General features: G+C 36.8%; 1 protein-coding gene, 1 long non-coding RNA gene and 1 pseudogene across 3 annotated transcripts in view; all 3 read left to right on the plus strand.

Annotated features, from left to right (window-relative positions):
- The window catches only part of Vstm2a (V-set and transmembrane domain containing 2A), a 31943-nt gene extending 28400 nt beyond the window's left edge, over positions 1-3543 (plus strand). Inside the window, exon 5 of one of the 2 annotated variants that reach the window (XM_048337807.1) lies at positions 1889-3543. In XM_048337807.1, the coding sequence (XP_048193764.1) occupies positions 1889-1977 (89 nt within the window). In that variant the 3' untranslated portion in view covers positions 1978-3543. Of the gene's footprint in view, positions 1-1766 lie in introns of both variants that reach the window. The other variant, XM_048337808.1, reaches the window with a different exon arrangement.
- Positions 3544-19179: 15636 nt separating this feature from the next.
- LOC125345773 lies at positions 19180-20365 on the plus strand (annotated as a pseudogene).
- A 690-nt stretch (positions 20366-21055) lies between these two features.
- LOC125345774 lies at positions 21056-21827 on the plus strand. The gene is made up of 2 exons (XR_007209792.1): positions 21056-21563; positions 21783-21827. It is a non-coding gene; the product is annotated as an uncharacterized LOC125345774 (long non-coding RNA).
- The last annotated feature ends 1482 nt before the right edge of the window (positions 21828-23309 follow it).

The following is a 23309-nucleotide window of genomic DNA, read 5'->3' on the forward strand; positions in this document are numbered from 1 at the left end:
TGTAATGGTTGATTGTGTTTCTCAATGCTGCTCAAAATTTCACTGACCTTAGAATACTCTCCACAGAATAACAGAGTATAAATTATGCTTTAACTTGCACATGCTAGACATTTGATGGGAAATGTTGGGCCAAATGGAAGTACCTGTTTCCTTAATATACTATATGGTTTATGTCCTAAGAAATGTTGACCAATTAACTGAGAAAGAGACAAGATAAAACATGATGCAATTACAGCAAATTAGATCTGATCTACAACACTCACATTGAAAAAGAAACTACCATTTCACAAAATATATCTGCCCGAGTGTTGCTTCCCTTGGCATTTTTTTCAGCTTCCTTGCTACCAGACGCATTTAACATAAAACCAATTGCCATGGCTATTTAGGGAGCCGTGTTATAATTTCCTTGTCATTATGTTTTTCTGTTTATTTTCCCCCAGTCAAATGAATCCTTGCCAAGGAAATCCTCTTCAAAAGCCAACAAGAATACACACTGAGTTAGGCAAAGCTATGGATAGCTGATGGTTATGAATAGGTTGTGTTTGTTTTCTTTGCATGATTGCTGAACTTAAAGCTGCATGTGGTGTGGACAGAAGGGTCACTTGTGTATCTGAAGCTTGTTACCCAGCTTGAACATGGGAGCACTCCCCAGAGATTCCCACTGGCCTCAAAGTCTCCAGTCCTTAGGTCTCCAAGAAGAAATACTAAACAGCTCACTCACCAATAGGACAACCATGACACAACCCAATAGAAACTTACAAGTATACAGCAGTGTGAATCTTCCCCAGGCACTTATTCTGTAGTGACTTTTTGAGTGGCAAAAAGTTCTGTCTCAGTATTTTTAATTTGACACCGAATCTCACTAGGAAAGCCCAAGCTGGACTAAAACTTGTGATCTGCCTTCCTCAGCCTCCTGAGTGCTGGGATTACAGAAGTGAGCAACTATGTCTGGTTTTGCTGAAATTTTTATTATTGTTACTATGAAGCCAAATAAGGTTTGGTTGACATGTTGACAAAATTGACTTTTCCCATCTTTGTTTTCTTTCAAATCTATTTAACCAATCTGGCATTTATAAAAGAACAGGAGACAGAAAGAAATACCTTGTGCTTCATCACATTTAAATTTTTACTAATAAGATACTAAATATGTCATTCATAGCTACAAGCTGAATACATAGATGAAGCAAAATAATGGATCAATATCATTTAATCCCTCCTTTAAATAGTCTTGGAGCTCTTCCAAGAATTTCCAATTCTTGACAGCACTAATACATCCTGAGACCTGAAGGACAAAATGTTGAAAAAAGTCTTACACTGAAAGGACATGGCGAGACCTATCCACAATTATCCACTTCAAACACATTCCACATCATTGAGAAGTCGGAAGTCTCAGGGTTCCTTAGATTTCATGCTGATTGCAGGGCCTGTGATTTTTTTAGGTACCTATATGGAAACAACTGAATAGGGGATGACCTACACATTTATAGGGGATGACTCAAGAAATTCCTTGAGGGAAAGTATTTGGATGTGTTCCTTTCAGAGTTCCCATCTGTGGGATGGCATTGTTTGAAAACAAACACCACCAGCTTCCTGGGACTGAAATACTTTGTATGTGTTGTTATTTGCAGTGCATGCCAAGACATTCATGAGCACCAGAGCCAAGCTGGCAAGCTAATTAAATATATATATGTATGTGTTTAAAACAGCCTAATAAGGAGCATTGGAAATCTTCAAGATGAGCGAATATCTTATAACTTCTTCCGCAGGTGCGAGGATAGCTACAAGCCATGGACTTTCTGTCCTGCTTCTTGTTTGTGGCTTTGTGAAGGGTGCTTTGCTTTAATCTAAAGTGCTGACTTTTTTCCAATATCACTTTCTCTTCTTAAAGCAAAGAGCAAATCGCCTGTAAAATCTACGGAGCGGACAGCAAAGTTGACCCTAAACTCCAAGCACCATTCTGCACCCCCTGTACTCTAGTTACCTACACAAGGAGCATCTGCTTCCGGAAGCATAAAGGAAGAGGCTATCACACGCTTTGTTGAGCACATTTTCTTTGGCAAATCACTGATAGTTTATTTCAAGAGAAGTAGTGTGAAGTGTTAGGGACATTTTTTTTTTAATAGCAAGATCTATTTTTTTTTTCCTTTTGGCAAATGAAATCATCATCTGACTGATGGCTCAGGGATTGGCCTGAAAGTCACTGGCATAAATAAATCTTTACCATGGATGCTACAGATTTCTTACTAAGGAAACCATTATCTGGAGGAACCAAATGGAGCCTAGAGAACATAAACTATTGTCAACCCAGAAATCACCATCTGAAGGCAAGAACACAATTATCAACATTGCTCGTCAAAAAAGAGAACACAGCTTTACATAAGGAATAATCAAAATCAAAGAAATCTCTTCCTACAAAAAGAAAACACAGAAACTCCCTTTTTTCTTGGATTACTATTATTATTTTCTTCTTTTCTGAGTATTGTTCTTGTTCGATGGTGGCAAGTTCTCATTACAGCCAATCCCTGTCAATCCTGGGAGGTTTATATCATTACATTTTGAGTGTTTGATATTTCAATGTATTTTAATTCATTTTGCAATTCCTGTATATGCAAACCCGACAAATTCTGTAAATTGCTTATAGTATGTGTGATATAACTTTGAGGTAGATACATTATGACCCTCATGCAAGCTGGTTTTTATCATTCAATATATAAATATAAACATAAAATATCTGTTAGGCCACCAACTGGCTTCTTTGGATAAAACATATATTTTTGGTTTGTAACTTGCATTACATAAATTCCATAGTTCACTGTTCCATTTCCACAGGTTTGACAGCTGCTGGTGGCCGCTGTTGTCCTCTGCTCCCTTCTGGAAAAATGCATATTCAAAATTGTATCTGTCTCTGATAAATTAATTAATTTTGTCATGCATATGCTCTGTTGGGATTTGCTATGTTCATTTATGTATGGTATTTATTGAGGTTCCAGACATTGCTGAATGCACAGTCTGGTTTTGAAAACTGTTCCTCTGTTGTTCTTAATCTGTGGCCATAAGGGAATGTCACATCTAGAAATTCTGCACTGGAGGTGAGTGAGGGAAAAGTTACTGGCTAAATACAATAGGAAAATGGTGACTGTAAATCTATAACTAAAGAAGACACATATTCAGCTTTCACTAAATGAATTATGACTAAATGTTCCATTCTTCTTTTGGACTCTACATTCATTTTGACTATTTTATTTAGGACATGTTCTGTATTCTGGCAATTAAAGGAATCTTAATGTGTTCCACCTACACTATGGAATAGACATGCCTTGAGACAGAAGTGATATGTTTTCCTTCCAGAGAGTTTCTTCCATTTTCTTTCATTACAAAGCCAGAAGATCATTTGTCTTGTGGCAACCATCCACTCCAAGCCTAAGGTTCTAGACTGAAGCCTGAAGGTAATGAATACCTCTGCTTTTCAAAGGTAAATGCATTGACTTTCTGCCATTACACATATTTTCATAAGGTTTTTAGCATTATCTTTTGAGAAATAATGTTTCATGCTAAATCTTTCCTTGTTATGTTTCCTATTCATTTGGTTTATTATTTGAGTCTGATGAGAAAAAAGAAATAAAGGTATTGATTGAGCTATTTTACTAACCTAGAAATGCATTTTTTTCAGTTTTAAGAAGCATAAAATAACAGCAAGGTGAATATCTTTTGTTAATGTCTCTATGAGCTTTAAGGATTACATACATTCAAACACAGAGTAGTAAATTAGTATGCAAGGTACAATTTAGCCAAGCTGGGTAAATCCATCATGTAATATAATTTCACTTGAAGTCCAGGTAATGAAATTAGTTAAATATAATGCAAGACAGACTTGTACCCTTATCAACAATGTTTACATGCTTGCTAGTTTGGGGTGAAAACTTACTGGATTTGTTGTATGAGCATCCAAAATAATGAAGATTTGTCATTGTGTTGCTAAAAGTCCATTTCACTAAGTACCTTGAGAAAGAACGTGGTTATTCTGTTAGTTCCAAACTAGAGTCTGCTTAAAAATAGAACATTACAAATTAAAAACACTTAAGGATAAAACAAGACAACAAAATTATCTTATTCTCTTTATATGGATTATAAATTAGTAGAGTTTAAGAACCTACTGAAGTTACATTTGTGACCTTCTACATCCTTTGACACCACCTGACATGTACATTGTTTGTGGTATCTTAAGCAATCTAAAGATGAGTTGAAGTCTATAGGAGGTGACACCTGTGGCTCATCTCTATAATCCTAGCTGTTAGGGAGGCTAAAATCTGAGAATCTGGGTTTTTACATTATCTCAGGCAGGCAATTCCCCAAGATTCTTTTTTTTTTTTTTTTTTTTTTTTGATTTTTTTTTTTTCTCAAATTTTTATTTTCAAACTGACGTACAGAGAGGTTACAGTATCATACGTTGGGCGTTGGATACATTTCTTGTACTGTTTGTTGCCTTGACCCTCATGCCCCTCCCCAAGATTCTTATCTCTAGTTAACTAGCAAAAAAAGCTGTAAGTGGAGGTGTGGCCCAAAAAGTGGAGCACCAGCTATGAGAAAAAAAAAAGGAGAAGAAAATAGCTGAGAAATTGCTCAAGGCCTAGAATTCAAGCCCAAGTACTGGTACAAAAAATATAAAACAAAATAAAGTAGACAGAAAGATGTGTATATGTTATATACAAATGTTATGTATGCCATTGTGTAAGAGCAAATTATCCACAGATTTTGGCATTGAAGAGAGTTTATAGAACCAGTCATGCAAATGTTGCAGATTGCAATCCATGTCTATTGTTGCATGTGTTACTTGTTTAATGGCAGTGAATCTTCACATTCATTGATCCTGAAAGTGATTTCATTATGATTTTTTCAGCCTATACAAAGAGTAGATAGATGATTCTGGGAAACTAATATGTTCTAACTACTATGTTTGAAGTGACTTGCCTTAAAAGTCTTGGGAGCAAGATGTATTCAGGGAAATACATATATTGGGAGACACACATACATAAAGAAAATTATATTTTTAAATCTAAAATATCCTTTAAATTTGTTATAGATGAAATGGAATAGAAAAGAGATGGTATTTGTTCAATTTTTATAATAGATGCCAACGAAGCCAGGCTCACCACTACAATCTAAGCATTTGGGTGTCAGAGATAGAAAGAACATGAGTTCTAGGCCAACAGAGACAACATAGTATAAGTCTGTCAAGAATCAGAAAAAGAGAGAGAGGCTGGGAATATGGTCTAGTGGCAAGAGTGCTTGACTTGTATACATGAAGCCCTGGGTTCAGTTCCCCAGCACCACATATATAGAAAACAGCGAGAAGTGGTGCTGTGGCTCAAGTGGCAGAGTGCTAGCCTTGAGCAAAGAGAAGCCAGGGACAGGGTTCAGGCCCTGAGTCCAAGGCCCAGGACTGGGAAAAAAAAAAGAGGGACAGAGTTTAATCTAACTCTTCAAAGGGTACACAAATACCATTCAAATAAATGATCCTGGCATTCATCTTACATACATAAAATTATTAAATATAACTTCATTTTTATGAAAATATGATTGCAGGAAATAAATGTAAATTTTAATCTTTGTATTGGAAGTCTAATGATTGTATCTTGGAGTTAAGGATATGAAGTTACAAAGTATGTGTGTTAATAATTTCAGATAGTAAGACCAAATATTTTATTTTTAGAACAATTCAATAAAGGAACACTCAGTCTTCTAGGACAATATGAAGACTTTAAGGAATTCAGCCATGAAAGAGTTAAGATAGATTCCTGAGAAAACTATATATATATAGAGAGAGAGAGAGAGAGAGAGAACATTCAAAGCAAGAAAATATGTGACATTGATAAATTCTAAGAAAACCCAATAAGTTGTTGCTTTAAAGGTGCAAGACCAGTCAAGCAATAGCAAGAAGTCAGCCAAAAGAAGAGCTTTTGGAGAAAAGAGGTTTCAGGGAAATGTAAGAGCTTGACCAAAACTTCTGAAACCTAGTCCAGATAGGCTTGTTCAAGGGACAGGAAGAGTGGCCAAAGATCACTTTGGCAAGGTTGACATCAGACAGGACTGAGACAAGAAGAGAAAACAGGTTAGAGCAAGAACCTGGGGAAATCAGGACACGTGCTTTTTCTGGAGCCTAACCTCTTAAAGAAAGCTCAGCTTTTAGGAATGATGCTGAATTTTCCCAGTTAAATTCCACTTTTGTATTGATGCTGCCCTGGTATGCTAGGCATGAGAGACCAACTCCAAATTTTTATGCGCACTGACAGGATAAACTTGATGAGCAGTAGAGGCAGAAATGATAAGGGAAAGATAACTGGGACTTTTCTGAATGTGGTAATGGAACTAGTGAAAATACTTACAAATGTAATTTGAAATCAAAGCTGGAGTTCAGCCATTTTCCCATTACCTATGTTTTTTTTTGTTTTCATTACTTGCAGCAACCATGCTCTGAAAATATTTAGTGAACAATTTCAGAAATAAACAATTCATAAGTTTTAAAGTGCTTGTGGTCCTGATTCATGTGCTAAGTCTCACTCATTCTGCTCCATCAACCTGAGATGTCAATCACCTCTTGATCCAGTGTATCCACTCTCTATATGCTACCTGCCTTTGGGGCACTTAGCAGCTGTTTCAATTATAAGATGGACTGGGCTACTATCACAATGCTTGTGTTCAAGTAACTCTTATTTTACTTAATACTGACCCTAAAGAGTAAGAGTCGTGGTACTTGCAATTCAAATATGCCTAACAGAAACCATAAAGTTCTTCCGTTCTATGAAAAGCCATATATTCTCAATTTTTCCTGAAGTTTATATGTATAAGAAAAAAAAAGGACACATTAGGTGTGGTATTGCCTGTGATTTTAGGCATACATGGGGATGGGTAGAACAAATCCTCTTGTGAATAAGTGGAGACTACTTTCTTTGAAATGAAAGAGCAAAGATATTAGAGGAAAAGAGAGTCACTCCCAGAAATGGTTTGGAAAGCACTGTAAATTTGAAAACTATAGAAAGAGGAAATTTTCACTCTATAATCATGTATTCATTCACACATGCAAATTGAGACACTCATTTTATACTTGGCTATTTTTGTTGGTAAATAAATAAAAATTATTCTGAGATAGGTAGACAGGTCCAGAGAAAAATAGTATGCTAGACTCTTGTCCCAAGTAAGAGAGGAATAAACACGAGATTATCAGTAAATAGCCATACTCCAAACTGTTTGCCATATAGGCCTTAAAGCTGTGTTAAATCTAAAGAATGGTGGGATATTTTATTGTATATCACTGTAAATGAAAGGAAAAGCTTCATAAAACAATACTCTTATTTTGGGTATGCAATGCATTTTATTATTTTCAATTTTGTTACTTTTTTACTCTGCTGTTTATGCTCTTCACAAAACATTAAATTGAATTTCCAACCCACAGTTTGGGAAAAAATATTTACAGATGTATTTCATTCCAAAGGAAAATACACATAAGTTCATTGAAAGTGTGTAAGAAAAGACAATAATTTATTTAATTCTAACAACTAAAAGTCAAGGATGAGTCAAAGAAGAAAAAACTCTATTCTTTGCCTTCTAATCATGTGGCAGTGGCCTGGGTTGGGGAAGCACTGGGCCATCTTTTATGCCTATAGTGTTTGTATTTCATTCTGAATCATAATACGCTTTTCTGGGTTACCTTATTTGAACCACTCAGCCCTTAGTTGTAGTTACCGTGGCAGAAATTCCTTCTTCTCAGCTTTGAGAAACACACTGGGGAGTAGCAGTGTGTCAGAACGCAACCTCATTTCTCAGTTGTTTCCTGGCACCCAGAGAAGTAGAGAAAGAAATGGAAGTCCAGTCTTTAACCATTCCTGATTCAGTCCTTTTTTTTTAATCATTATTTTTTTATTATCAAATTGAATTACAGAGAGGTTACAGTTTCATACATTAGGCATTGGGTACATTTCTTGTACTGTTTGTTACCTCGTCCTTCATTCCCCCTCCTGATTCAGTCTTAGTGGGAAATTTGTCACAGAGCATTGGAGAGAGGAAACAGAACTTCCTTCTTGAACTCACACTTGATTTATATGGCTGTATAAGAAAAGTCCTTCCTGTGTTCCCCGTAAATGGAGTATTAAGCCACCCTAATGAGTCCATACCCTTCATACAAACCCACTTCTAGAGTTAGTATTATTTTTGACATATTGGGAACATTGCCACTAGATTTCCTCAAAATGACACTGGAAAAATCAAAGGAAAAGAAATGTTCATACCTTGGTATGTTAGAAGACAATAGTTCACAACTGATTCTATGTTCATTTACCTGGAGATCCTATCCACGGGCTTAGAGGACAGGTAATTCATAGAATTTCAGGGTCATTATAGGCCTGCTGAAACATTGTACCCACCTGTAATCATATCTCCAGATTCTAAATGCACAATTTTATGGAGGAGATGAATTCCACATTTCTTTTCTCTCCTGTAAGGTAGAAGCTGTAAGACTATGAAGAGCCTTGGAGTTTTTCCTCTGTACCAAAATGATACTCTGAACCCAGAGCACTTGGAGAGAAATAGTGATCACTATCGCACACAAATGATACATTTACCTCATTCCTTGATGTTACAGAAGGCAGCAGAGTCTGGAATCTGGGAAATCACAAGCACCATTACGTGTTGAATGCAATTGTGGCTGCTGGTTCACATGTGAGATATTTCCTGGAACAAATTAGTTTCTAGCACCTGTCATGCATTGAGCACTTTGATACCCATCTCTCTATTGTAATCAGAATAATTTAAGAGTATTTGTTGGACTTTGTGCTGGTCCTGAGACTTCAACTCAGGGCCTGGGCACTGTCCCTGAGTCTTGTGCTTGAGGATGGCACTCTAACACGTGAGCCACAGCTACATTTCTGGCTTTTTGCTGGTTCACTGAAGAACCTCACGGACTTTCCTGCTTGGATTGGCTTTCAACCTGGATACTCAGATATCAGCCTCCTGCGTAGCTAGGATCATAAGGGTAATCCACTGATACCCAAAATTAAGAGTAGTTTTTATACTTCATCTTGAGGTTGCATTGACTTTCTAGGTTGACCCACAGGTTAGTCTATTCAATCTACCCTAAGCTAAACTAATAATGAGGTCTGGAAATTAGGAAAAATAGCACTACAAAAGCTGAACATAGGTATATACATACATGAATGCATACAGCCACACACATAGATACACATATACATATATGTGAATGTATGCATAAATATACATACATGTGTGTACATATGCAAATATACATGTATGTATATATGAGAGAAAAGACAGAGACACAGATTATATACATATAGATAGATATGTCTATATAAACATACAGATAGAGAGATACTCTGCACTATAGTATCTATAAGATAGGATATAAATTTTAAGAACTATAGGTCATGAATGGTGTCAAACACATTCCTAAACAGCTAAAGATGTACTAATGGTAGGCTTTCACAAACTAACCTGGTAAATGAAATATGGTACATCTTGCAATATATATTTGATAGAGCTAATATTAACTTGCTAAGGAAATATGACAGTATCAGTGTGTGAAAAAGAGCAAGGACAGGTTAACCAAACTCATGACTGTGGGTACAAAACTTAAACACAAAATAATACTATAAAACAAATCCTGCAAAACAAATAAACAGAGAGAACAAACCTGATTTATTCTAGAAACACAAATTTGGTAAGATTGACAATGGAATTCTCACATTCTAGATTCATTACCCGAAAAGCCGATACAAAATAAGAATTTGGTTCTAAGTAATGATTTTGGAAATTTCAAGAACCATCAGTAGAAAAAGCACAAGAAAGGGAGAATGTAACTAGAAATGTAAGTAACCGGCATTTCACCTCCTGAGGAAACTAAATAGCATAAGACACACACATCAAACCTATCCCAAGAAAAAGGAGAAGGTGATTTACTTAAAGACCACTCCTGTTAGATATTGTTCGGCCACTGGGCTAGATTCCTACATACTAAAAGCCATACTTTCACAGAGGTAGAGCAGCCTCCCTCAACGTTAAAGACAGTCTTCTTCAAATGAACTACAGATGTTGGTTAGCTGGAAATAGGCCTGAATATACAGGAGTGCTGAAGCTGGGGAGGGCCAAACCAGGCTCTGTTGTAATAATCATTCACAAAAGAGAAGATATTATTGGGGAATGAAAGAAAAGGCTTTTGATGAAATTCAATACCCCTCTTGATTGGATGGTTTTCTTTCATAGTCAGAAGCAAGGAACAGGCAAAGATATGCAATTTTCATATCTTTCTCCCATACAAAATGTTTAGATGTACTTAATCCATAATTTAAAAAATTTATAAATGACCTTTATGGAAGAATATTTAATGTGTTTACAGAAGATTGTAAAGCAAGGAAATTAAACTATGACAATTTACAACATTACAAATCCTAAAGCCATAGGCAAAATATACAATAGGGTTCCTTTCATGAAAAGAGTCTGCAAACAAGCAAAATTGAATCAGTGTGTGAAGAATGTTAGAAAAGTCCTTTCCAATGAAGAAATACAGGATATCTCATCCTCTCTACAACTAAAAAAGAGAGAGCCATATTTAATGGCCACACCTAATACAGTCAGGTGAGTGGTCTTATTTATTGAATCACTTTCACAATTTCAAGTTTAAGTAGCTAGGAGAAGATAAGGTTTTTTAATCTGCCTCAGTTTGTAATAAAAGTAGTTCTCACCTTTCACTAACATAACCCAGAGGGTCCAGTGGAATAAAAAATAATGTGTTAATTTAAGAACACATAGGCATCACAGAAAGTTAACCTAACTTAAAGTTAGATTGAAAATCCTACTAGGGAAATCACTATGAAGGTCACAAGACTTTAGTAGCACAGCCATGCCTTCTAAGGTGAATAACTGATGTAGTTTAGTGAATAGCTTACCGTCAGCCCTTTGGGAAAAAGAAAATAATAACATGATAGCAGGCAATCATGCAGCCTTACCCAGAACTAGTGTTATTCATAAATTCAAATTTACTACAACAGCCCATCATCAAGTTAAAGCAAGAGAGTAGCAAAGAGGACTCTGAAGATACAAGTCATTTTTTATTAAAAATAATCAAACTTCTCACATTCTCTATACCTGTTCTGCTGTCAGTCCTCTTCCACTTCGTACTATCACAGGAATTTGTTCTCTAAGGAGGAAATAGTTTCAGTTTGATCTGTGCATGCCCTTGAAACCAGAAAAAAAAACCCTCTTTCTAGAGTATCTAAAGACCTTGTAAAATATGACTTTGAAATATTCAACAGCAGATCGTCAACAATCTAAGTTATATATTATACAGTGTGTATGTCAGGGGAGAATAATGATGCCATTACAAGCGATTGAGCAACTCCTTCTGTAAGCAACTGAAAAATAACTGATTGACTATTTGAGGGGAGAAATTCAAGCAAAGTAAAATCTAAGTGAGAAAAGAAGAAATCATAGCATGAAACAAGTTCCATAAAGGTAAAGATTAACATTCAAGATAAAGCAAAAAAACAATTACAGAATGAATAATTGTATGGAATCAATAACAATATTTTAAAAATTAGAACATTTAAACCAATATGATTAATGTATTATATACATATGAAATGCCATAGTGAAAACAGTGAACCATTAATACGTACTTTAACAAAAATGAATCTTAGGAAGGCAAAAGAGAACCTATCTGGGATGTGGGTACTAGTGTGAGGGAAAGAGAAAACAAGGAGAATGAATGTGGTCAAAACCTTTTGGGAAAACAGAATAATGAAGCTTGATGAGATTGGTGTGGGAAGGAAGAGAGGATGAGGGAGAATGACAGTATGAACCTGCTCAAGATATGCTGCATGCATATAGGACATATCAAACTTATGTAGAAATAGCTGATGTGAATAAAGAAAACACCACACAAAGTTAATAAGCCATTGGACAAATAATAAAACAACTTTTATAATAAGTAGTATAAATACCAAACTGCATGAAAATATTCAACCTCACTACAATGAAAACGAAGGACAGCAATTAAAAATACACTGTTAAGGTCTAGCACACTGTTTGAGATCGCCAGCCTTTGTGTGTTGAAGTCCTGACTTCAGTGTAAGATTATTTAGAAGGGGAATCATTGACAACCATGAGGGTGAAGCCCCATTAATGGGATTAGTGCCCTTACACAAGAGAGCACCTATGCTCCTTTTCCTACGTAGGGACACAGCCAGAGAAGAGCCATCTCTGAACCAGCAAGTGAGCCCCCAACAAATCTGCCAGTACTCTGATCTCTGACATTCCCAACACAGTGGTAAATTAATGCGGTTAAAACCCACCAAGTCTGTGCTTTCTTAGCAGCCTAGATGAATTAACACAACTACTCACAACTTTAGAAAACAGATGTTCTTCAGTGTTTTGGTAGCAAACAAGAAATTGTGTAAAAATATATTTTCAACCCAAAAAGTAAAATTACCATTTAAATGAAATAGAAGATAAGAAACAATAATGTTAGAGCCAAAAGAATTAATACTTAATAGAAATACTTAATAGAAAATGTAAACGATCTAGGCTGGGGATATGGCCTAGTGACAATACATGAGGCCCTGGGTTCGATTCCCCAGCACCACATATACAGAAAATGGCCAGAAGTGGCGCTGTGGCTCAAGTGGCAGAGTGCTAGCCTTGAGCAAAAAAACAAGCCAGGGACAGTGCTCAGGCCCTGAGTCCAAGGCCCAGGACTGGCAAAAAAAAAAAAAAAAAAAAAGAAAATGTAAACAATCTAATATAATATAAAGCTGGTAAATGGCAGAGAGAAAAGTCAGGTTGGAATTCAGTGCAACTATTTATGCACTTGGTAGAAGCATATATCCCCTGGGAACTAACCAACATCCCTGTCACTGAACCAAGCATATGTAGTACTTTAAGACAACTATTTTAAGTTAAAGTAAGATAATATGAGAGACTGCCATATGGCTATAATCAGTATTTCTACCACTAACAAGTGGTATTTATTTCTTAATAAAGATATTTCTCTCACATACAAATTATCTATTAAGTCTTTAGTTAAATGTCTTTACCTTGTCATTTTTTTGTTGCTGTAAAATACATTTTAAAACTTTCTGATGGTTCAATACTTTGTCTCCAAATGTCATGTGTTGGAAATTTCATTCTCATGCTTCATTTATTAGTGGTATGTGGAGGTATGTCCTTGGGAAGTGACTGAGTCATGGAAGTTCTGCCCTAATGAATGGATTAACCCATTCATGGACTGATGCTCTATCAAGGAAGTAGCTTTGTTATAAAAGGGAGTGCCCTCTGGTCTGTTTGCTTTCTCTCATTCTCTAATTCTTTTGGCCGTGTTGTGAGGTAAAGCACCATCACAAGATGCCAGTACAATGTTCTTGGACTTTACAGCCATCAGCACCATGGGGAAATTAACATCTCTCCTTTAGAAATTACCCAATTTCAAGTCCTCAATCACAGAAGTATAAAACTGACTAAAGCATGGAGAAAACAGTCTCTAGGAACCTATACAACCAATCATACCATAAAACTATTAAGCACCTGACAATGAGGAATTCATAAACATAACCTAGGCATCGGTATTGTTTATACAAGATCATTTCATGCACAGATTTGTACTTACATTATGGAACATAAGGATCATCCTCAGATATGATGGATACATCCATATAACACAAAAGAACAGAAGAGTCACTCAAGGTAACTGTAAAGTTGGAGAACTTACAGTATCCAATTTTATGGCATTATAAGGTAATGAAAATCAAACTGGTGCTGTATTGGCAAAATGGGCAAATAGATTGGTAGAATGGAAAAAGGAATCCAGAATGAGACCCATGCAATTATGGTGAACTGATCTTTAACAAAAGAACAAAGGCAATTCAAAAGGGAAAGGGTCGGGGGCTGGGAATATGTCTTAGTGGCCGAGTGCTTGCCTTGCATGAAGCCCTGGGTTCAATTCCTCAGTACCATACAAAAAAAAAAAGCCAGAAGTGGCACTGTGGCTCCGGTGGTAGAGTGAGAGCTTTGAGCAAAAAAGACTCCAGGGACAGTGCTCAGGCCCTGAGTCCAAGCCCCAGGACTGGCAAAAAAAAAGAAAAGGTGGGAGCAGACTTTTCTACACTTAATGATGTTAAACTTGCAGGCCAAAAGAGGAAGTATAGAAATGAATTATAAACACTTAACCTACTTCTCTCACAAAACTGATTCAATTATGTCAGTGTAAGACTGAATTGGGAAATACGAAACCATAAAACACCTAAAAGAAAAGAAAAATCTGGATGATCTGGAATTCAGTGATGGGTTTTACACATAACAGAAACAGTATTGTCCGTAATAAAATTAACTTTATTAACATAAAAAAACTTCTATTCAGGCTAGTTTACTCAATAAGCTGTGACCTAGAGGATTGTAATTTGAATCCAACCTAAGCAAAAAAGTCCAAAATACTGCATCTCCAATTAAGAAGCAAAAGCAGAACTGGAGGCATGGATCAAGTGGTACAACTCTAGCGTTTAGCAAGAAAGCCAAGCAAGTATATGAAGCCCAAAGCATAAGCCTCTGTACCAGCAACAAAGGAAAACTTCCATTTATCATAAAGGCAGTAGTAAAAGGATAAAACACCGACAGAAATTGTTTTCAAAGTACATATTTGATCAAATGTACAATACTTTGAATTTAATAGGTATATAAAAACTCTGAACTTCTCAGTTTGCTGTCAACCTAAAAGTAAAACCTCCTTTAAAAACATGAGGGAAAAATGAGCTGTAAAGTCATAAAAAGACATGAAGAAAACTTAAATTATGTTGCTGAGAATAATGAATTGACCTTAATAATAATGTACTATTAGTACTCATTCATCAATTGTTATAAAAATATGAAGAAAAATAAGTGTGTGATGGGGAGAAGATGGCAGAATAGAGCACTCAAATTAATGCTTACTTTTTCTGTAAGCCTATACACACTCTAAAGCAAAGTTTGCCTTAATAAAAGGACTAGGATGCTTAAATTTTGTCCAAACCTTTTGCTCTATTCTAGAATATAGTGGAGCAACTCCAGTGACTTAGCTGAATTAAAGTCAAGTGTTTTGATAGAGTTGTAAGAATCACTTTGCTGTTATTAGGTCTTTAGTGTTGAATGCTAGGCTTACCAACTAGGTATGAGGTCAGTATTTTGATTAAAATAGAAGAAAAACAATAATTAAATCTTCACACTTCAACATGCAAAGTATACATTAGATCTTATGCTACTAAAATGTCATAATATGGATTATATAAAGAAAACTACAACAGAATCAATGAGCCTTTAAAGCTTAATGTTGTATGTATTTTCTACCTGTGCTTGGCTAGGAATTAATTTTCTACAAGATTTCATGCTGCCTGCTTATAGAGGCAAAGATCTTACAGTGTGAATCATGGGTTTGTGGGCAGAAGCTCATGATATACTTCCTAAACTCCTATTTTTCTAGCAGCATGGGCCCTTGCATTCAGATCTGTTAAAAAAAAAAGAAAATAATAGGAGCTTTAAAAAAGAGGAATTAATTAAGCCTTATGAATTACATTGTGTGTAAAAATGCCCAAATTTTGTCTAAGCTCTGTGGGACTCTGACCTTTCTAATTCTTTACACCATCATTCTTTTAACATCCTATAAACTTTGAGGAACCATAAAGATACACTCTGAGGTATCTGACATGATTTAAAACTTCTAAAGACATCAGGAATTGTTAGATGCACTGTTGGTTGCCTGGATATTGAGCTTATTTTCCAGGCTTTCCATAAAGACTCTGTTTTATGTATGTGCTTGCTTTAATAATAAAGTATAAGGCTGGCATACCCATGATTTTAATGAACTAAGAAAGTATTCATTTTTTAACAAGAACTATATTTCATTTTTAAATTTGCAACATGTGTTTTACTATTTCTCAGCCCTAACCCAAACCAACTCCATTTTGCATAAGAATATCATAGACAGAACTGAAAACACTGTCATATCATTTTAGATGTTTATTATATACATCTTGCATGTCACTGCAGTGACGTAGAGAAGTAATGTATACAAGCTCTGAAAAATATGCCTAACTCTAGTGATATTAGCTGTGATCCCAATGACAGTAATTCATTGTTCTGTTGTATAGCAATTTAATCATTAATATTTGGAAGGGGCCTCTAGAATTTAGACACCTCTGCCCTGTGTTCTCACTTGGTTTACTTAATTGAAGCTGGTGCTCTACCAGATAAGCCATGTCATCAGCTTAGCTTTTTGCTGGCTATTTTAGAGATAACATTTTGTGAACTTTTCTACCTGGGCTGATTTTTAAACCATGATTCTCTAGACTTCAGCCTCCTGGATAGCTAGAATTATAGGCATGAGGCACAAGAGCCACGCTTGATCATCCACTTTGTTGTTAATTTCTTTCAGCCCCTACTAGAGAGTGGAAGGGTGGAAGATAGAAACTCTCTTAAATTTGAGAAAATATTTGCATGGTCATTGGGACAAAGAAATAAAATTGCAGATTAGCATGTACTCTTGGCACTGGACAACAGTAAAAACAGCCCAGGAGACCAATTTTAAAGTATTATAGGAAATAATTCAATCAGAAATCCCACAAAATAAAATGTTAAAATGTTAATAGTAGAAGAGATAATATTATTAATGCCATCTCTCAATTCTCAGAAAAAAGTAGAATCTGGAGTACCAGTACTCCCATTTATTTCAATCTATTGCTGTTCTCCCTAGAATTAACAGTAGAAAATATAGTAAAGACATTAATAAACAACCACTATAAGGTATTATATTCTTTGTCATATCTACATATGTATCATAAACATTTAATGATTAGTGGATGTGAACACAATTATAATAGCATATAAACCAAACACTAAATCTTGTTGGAAGCCCATGAGTTTATCCAATGAATGAAAAGTATAATTCTGCACAGTATTTTCATAGACAAATCACTCCAATTTGCTTAGTAAGCATAAATTACCTAAATGGACACTTAGAAGTCACCAAGCCTAGAGTTAACCCATCATCTCAGCCTCATACCACACTGGTTTTCCAACGTACTCTCGAGTCCAAACAAAATCATATTTGTTGCACTTTAATATAATTAATACAACTCAGTAACACTCAAGTCAAGCATCATGCTAAACATCTCAGGCTATTTTAAGTGCTTTTTGATTGCTTGTTTTTGTTTTACTTTTATACCCTTAGGAGCTTCTCCCACTCATGTATTCTTTTCAAAGAAGTGGCAGCTTGTATAGAAAGGGTCATAATGTCAAGTCTGTAAGTTTCACCCGTTCCTCACTATTAAAAATACCCTGGATCTTTGATTAATGATATATCCAAAGGTAGGCACCAGTGGCTCACACCTGTAATTCTTGCTACTCAGAAGGCAGAAATCTGAGGATCACTGTTCAAAAACAATCCATGCAGGGAAGACTGTGAGATTCTTACCTCCAACTGACCATCAAAAAGACTGCAGAGGAACTGTAGCTCCAGGGGAAGAGCCTTCAATGCAAAAGCTAAGGGATGCTACCAACACACACACAAAACAATTATATAACCAGATAAATGTCTCAACAAAGACATTTCCACTTCAGTTCAGTATTTGTTGTTGGCCTGGTCCAGCCTTTGCCTTGCCTAACCACTCTACGCTCATCTTTTTCACTATCTTAAGCTTCAAATCATTTGTGCCAGTTTGTACTTTGTGCCACTGTTATTTGACATGTTGCATTTTAGCTGCTTTATTTAATCACATAAATTTCAGAGAATTTAAATGACATGGAAAAGACAGAACAGAAGAACAGAAGATAGGAAGAGACAGGATACAAAGGTATGGCTTTCTGAGCAAGTGTCTCCCTCTCACCCATACTTCTATCCCATTCTCCTATCATACAAAAAATTATGCCTTTCCCCAGTGAAGGAGTATGGCCATGATGAGTCACTTAACCTCCTTGGCCCCCAGTTTCTTCATCTGTCAGTGTGAATCATGAGTCTTTCTCTGCCTGTCTCATGTGGCAGCTGCAAGAAGAAAATAAGAAAGATCATGTATGTGAAGACATTTCTGCAGTGCTAATAAAAAATTAAAAGTGTCATTTTATTAATATCACATAGATGACAGAAGGAGCCCTGGGATTAGAAATACCAGATTTAACCTCTTACTGCCTTAGTTACCATGGCAAGTAATGAATGCATTTGTGACTGAATAGGATTCCAAACTGGGAAACAAAAATGTTGAACAAAATGATCACATGATCCCTAGTAGGGACACAGTCCACTTTTGTATGAAACTGATGCCATTTCATACCTTCCCAATTTCCAATCCAAATGGCTTATAAGATGCCAAAACAAATAGTAAACTTAAGAAAGATGAAGTGTTTAAGAATACTTGCAAAGTTTTTTTCCCCTACAAGTATAACGCTGTAGGGTTTGAGTAAGAAAAGTTGATGGTGCCTAGATTAACCCCCTTAGAAAACGCTAAGATAATCTCAAAAGACTGATATTCATACCATTTTTCAAAAGCAGACATTGATGGTTGGTATGTTGCCAGGATTCACAGGTATTTTATGTTTAGCTGGATTTACATATGATCTCTGTAGTCTTTCCACACTAAACAGAACATTCTTCCAAACTTCAGGGGCTCAGCTCACAGATTACAATAGCTGTGACTTCAAGGAAAAAGCTTCCAGGCCTTGAATGAAATGTAGCTGCTGTAAGTTGGAAGAAAAATAGACATTCCAAATCAGAAGACTCCGTCCAGGGAAGACAAGAAGGAGTCCAGTTTAAAGGCTCTCTGGTAACAACTGGCATTACATCTTTGCCACCACCTCTTGGGTTTTTAATGCACAACCAAGATGATATTGAAGAATGATCTTATTTCAATCCATCAGAACCACTGTAGATTCAAGGAAGAGGAAACAAAATACAGGAAATCAAGAAAATGGCAGGAAACATAACATATCTATAGTAACCCTAAACATTAATGGATTCAATTCCCCAGTCAAAAGAACAGTTGGCAGAGCTGAGAATGAGAGAAGTAGCCGGCCTCTAAGTGGCACCGCCACCTCCTCCCTGCAATCCGCCTAGCTCTCCAGGCCTGTCCACCCACCCTTCCGTCTGCTCTCCGCCTGCCTGGAGCATCCTCCAACATGGCCACCTCGGCAAGTTTCCGTTTGAACAAAGGCATCAAGCAGATGTACATGGCCCTGCCTCAGGGCGAAAAAGTTCAAGCCATGTATATCTGGATTGATGGTACTGGAGAAGGGCTACGCTGCAAGACTTGAACCATGGACTGTGAGCCTAAGTGTGCAGAAGAGTTACCTGAATGGAACTTTGATAGTTTAGTACTTACCAGTCTGAAGGCTCCAACAGTGACATGTATCTTCTCCCTGCTGCCATGTTTCACAAGGACCCCAACAAGCTGGTGTTGTGTGAAGTATACAAGTATAACCGGAAGCCTGCAGAGACCAACTTGAGACACACCTGTAAATGGATAATGGACACGCTGGGCAATCAGCACCCCTGGTTCGGGATGGATCAGGAATACACTCTCATGGGCACGGGTGGACACCCTTTTGGTTGGCCTTCCAATGGCTTCCCTGGGCCCCAAGGTGTGGGAGCAGACAAAGCCTATGGCAGGGATATTGTGGAGGCACATTACCGGGCCTACTTGTATGCTGGAATCAAGACTATGGGGACAAATGCAGAGGTCATGCCTGCCCAGTGGGAATTCCAGATTGGCCCCTGGGAAGGAATCTGCATGGAAGATCATCTCTGGGTGGCCTGTTTCATCTTGCATCGTGTATGTGAAGACTTTGGCGTGATAGCAACCTTTGACCCCAAGCCCATTCCTGGGAACTGGAATGGTGCAGGCTGCCATACCAACTTTAGCACCAAGGCCATACGGGAGGAGAATGGTTTGAGGTTCATCGAGGAAGCCATTGACAGACTGAGGAAGCGACACCAGTACCATATTTGCGCCTATGATCCCAAGGGGGAGACTGGACAATGCCCGTTGTCTAACTGGCTTCCATGAAACTTCCAACATCAACAATTGTTTTGCTGGTGTAGCCAACCGCAGGGCCAGCATCCGCATTCCCCGGAATGTCAGCCAGAAGAAGAGGGGTTACTTTGAAGATAGTCGCCCTTCTGCCAATTGTGATATTTACGCGGTGACAGAAGCCACTGTCTGTACATGTCTTCTCAATGAAACTGGCGATGAGCCCTTCCAGTACAAAAAATAAAAGGAGCTGCCTAGACTTGCAGCCATCTAGCCCCTCTCAGTCCTTCATCCTCCTCCAATGCTCCTCCTCCTCCTCTTCTTAGTTTCCTAATCATCCCCCACGTAACTCAAGGGTGAAAGGTCTAGGTCTTTTCATGCTCAATTAATATTGCTTTCTTTGGTCAAGGTAGAGGGGTCAAGTTCTTAATCTCTTTATACCCATCCCCCCTCCCATTTTTTCCTGTCACTGGAGCTTTCTAATGTGATAGTGGGGGAGGGGTAGCCACCGCTCCCAGCTCATCAGGTATTCTTGTCTTGTAGGCACAGGGGATGTGTTATGAGGGCAGAGAGGGGAGGACTTTCTTCAGGGTAGAAGACAGGTGAGACCTAACTGGTCAGGTTAGGATTTCTCCTTCTTGGTAGAAAACTATTTCTCAAGATATAACCAACTTTGTATCACAAAGGGAAGCTAGGCAAGTGGGAGTTGGGGAGGAGGGGCAATGCCTTCTGTTGCTGTGGTTAAGTCCCCTGCAGCAGGGCCCCATGCCCTCCCATGAACACAACACTCAAGAGTAGAAACTGGAGGACATCTCTACCTTGAAGGACGTCCTCAATTGCATGGTCCTCCATTTATAACACAAAGCAGAGTAGTATTTTTATGATTAAGTGTAAAAAACAAAAAAAAAGTTATATATGGGTGGGTGGACCTGTGTGGTTTTTTTGTTTTTTCTGAAGGAGAAAATCATCCTGGTTACTGGGCACCAAATTGGAGACACGTAGGATTTCAAGTGAGGATCTCCTTTGCAATAGGGCTGAAGGATGCCATTCTGGAGAAGTTTCTTTTGTGGAGCTCTCAGTCCTCCATTAGCCCCAACAGTTTCCTGTCTACCCTTCTGCAGAAGGTGATAGATGCATGCACATTATTCACCATCAGAGCCTAGTGGCAGGGTTTAAGTGGCACACATGGACTTGTCCACAGTGGGTTTAGAAGTATGAGTTGGCTGGTCAACTTGAGCACTGACAAGGGGTGAGGGTTGTGGTTTACTTTCTGGTAGGACTAGCATGTCACTAAAGCAGGCCTTTTGGTATATTAAAAGATTTTCTAAAGCAAAACCAGTTTAGATTTTAATCAGATTTGTAGGCTTTCTAAGTCTAATTTTACAGAACTGCCTCCTTCCTCTCTGCTCTTCCCAGGAGTCAGGGACAGGACTGGAGTGAAAACACTTGTAATTTTTTTGTATCCTGGTATCTTTTTTCCCTGTGCAAAATATTCCTTTCTTTGTTAAGATTCTTAAGGTGTGGGGCTGGGAATATGGCCTAGTGGTAAAGTGCTCGTCCCGTATACATGAAGTCCTGGGTTCGATTCCTCAGCACCACATACATTGAAAAAGCCGGAAGTGGTGCTATGGCTCAAGTGGCAGAGTGCTAGCCTTGAGCAAAAAGAAGCCAGGGACAGTGCTCAGGCCCTGAGTTCAAGCCCCAGGACTGGTTTAAAAAAAAAAAAAGATTCTTAAGGTGTTTTTTTTTTTCTTTTATAATAAACATACTAGATTTGCATCCTCCCCACCCCCCACCTCCTGGCAAAAGAGAAGAACAGCAGATTGGATCAAAAAACAAGACCAATCCGATGTTTGCATTCTGTTTTGTGTTTTTTCTGAATTGATTAAATCTTCCACTAATTTTAATATATTGATATATGGCTTTTAATATATTACCTGTGTGTCACATTTATTGAATAAACAGATGATGCTAATCTCTGATCTTGGATAAAAGAATTCAGATGCAGACATTTGCACAAAATAATATACTTTTAAATATAAAGAACTATATGAATTATATGCAATTCAGAAATAGAAGTACTATGCCTTTACCTAATTTTCAGAAATAGACATTCCCTTTATTAATAGGTTTATTATATGGTGAATGTTATATTCAGGGCCAACAAGCAATGATTATATAAATAAATTTCATATATACATGATCAAATAAAGGAAAGATTTATCCTCATAGTCATATATGACACTATTTTTTCCTTTGTAAATAATGAATGATACTTCATATGCATTCATGCACTAATGATATCTTTACATTTTTAAAGGCCGTCTCAAGCTAACATAATAGAAAATAGCCCTATTACAAAAATAAAAGAAAACAAAAGATCCACTGTAAATGCCTCCTGGCTATCTACATAGAGGCTTTTTAATGTCTTACAGGACAGTTAGAGATTAAAGACAGACATTTTCAAGAGATCTAAATGGTATCAGAAGGTCCAAGAACAAATTATACATGCTGAAAATAAATATTTAATCTTTATAGAGTGCTCTATATAGTTCAGATTTTTCAAAAAGAAGAAAACTTGTGCATAAATAAACTGAAAATGGATGGACCAAAGCTAGTGGAATGTAATAGAGTTCATGTGGGTTACAATATCCATCAAATTAAATGTCAATTTTAAATAAATGTGATAATATATAAAGCCTTCAATCATTTGCAGGCATTTCTAATAGTCTACTCCAAAGTGAATAACTTTAAATATGCATAAAATTCTAGACATATTTTGATGTTTATATAACCAAATGATTTTCCTATGTAAAATAACTTTATAACATCACAGCAAACATTTTTCAAAAATATTAAAACATGTCATAACAGACATTCACCATATGTTAGGCATATCCTATGGTATTTAGACTTATAAACTTACTTTACCCCTGTGATTTATGAGTAGATGCTGTTGCTTTTTAGTTTCTTGAATGAAGAAAAAAAGTTAAGGAAATTATCAATTACTCAGCATCATGGAGACGGTATGTTACAGATTCAGAACTTCAGATTCCTAACTTATGAAAACTCTACTACATACTAACAACACAATGTGTGTGAGGATGTGTATGTTGTATAAGTCTAGTATTATCTATTAAATAATATTACTGAGCTAAAGATTTAGAGCCTTCTTTACAACCTAGTCAATTTTAACTATAAATCTCTGTTACTTTGACGGTTTATCTTTTTTAAAAAATGGCATCCATTTAACCAGATATGAAT

This window comes from Perognathus longimembris, chromosome 2, assembly GCF_023159225.1.
Source record: "Perognathus longimembris pacificus isolate PPM17 chromosome 2, ASM2315922v1, whole genome shotgun sequence".
In the NCBI taxonomy this organism is placed as follows: domain Eukaryota; kingdom Metazoa; phylum Chordata; class Mammalia; order Rodentia; family Heteromyidae; genus Perognathus; species Perognathus longimembris.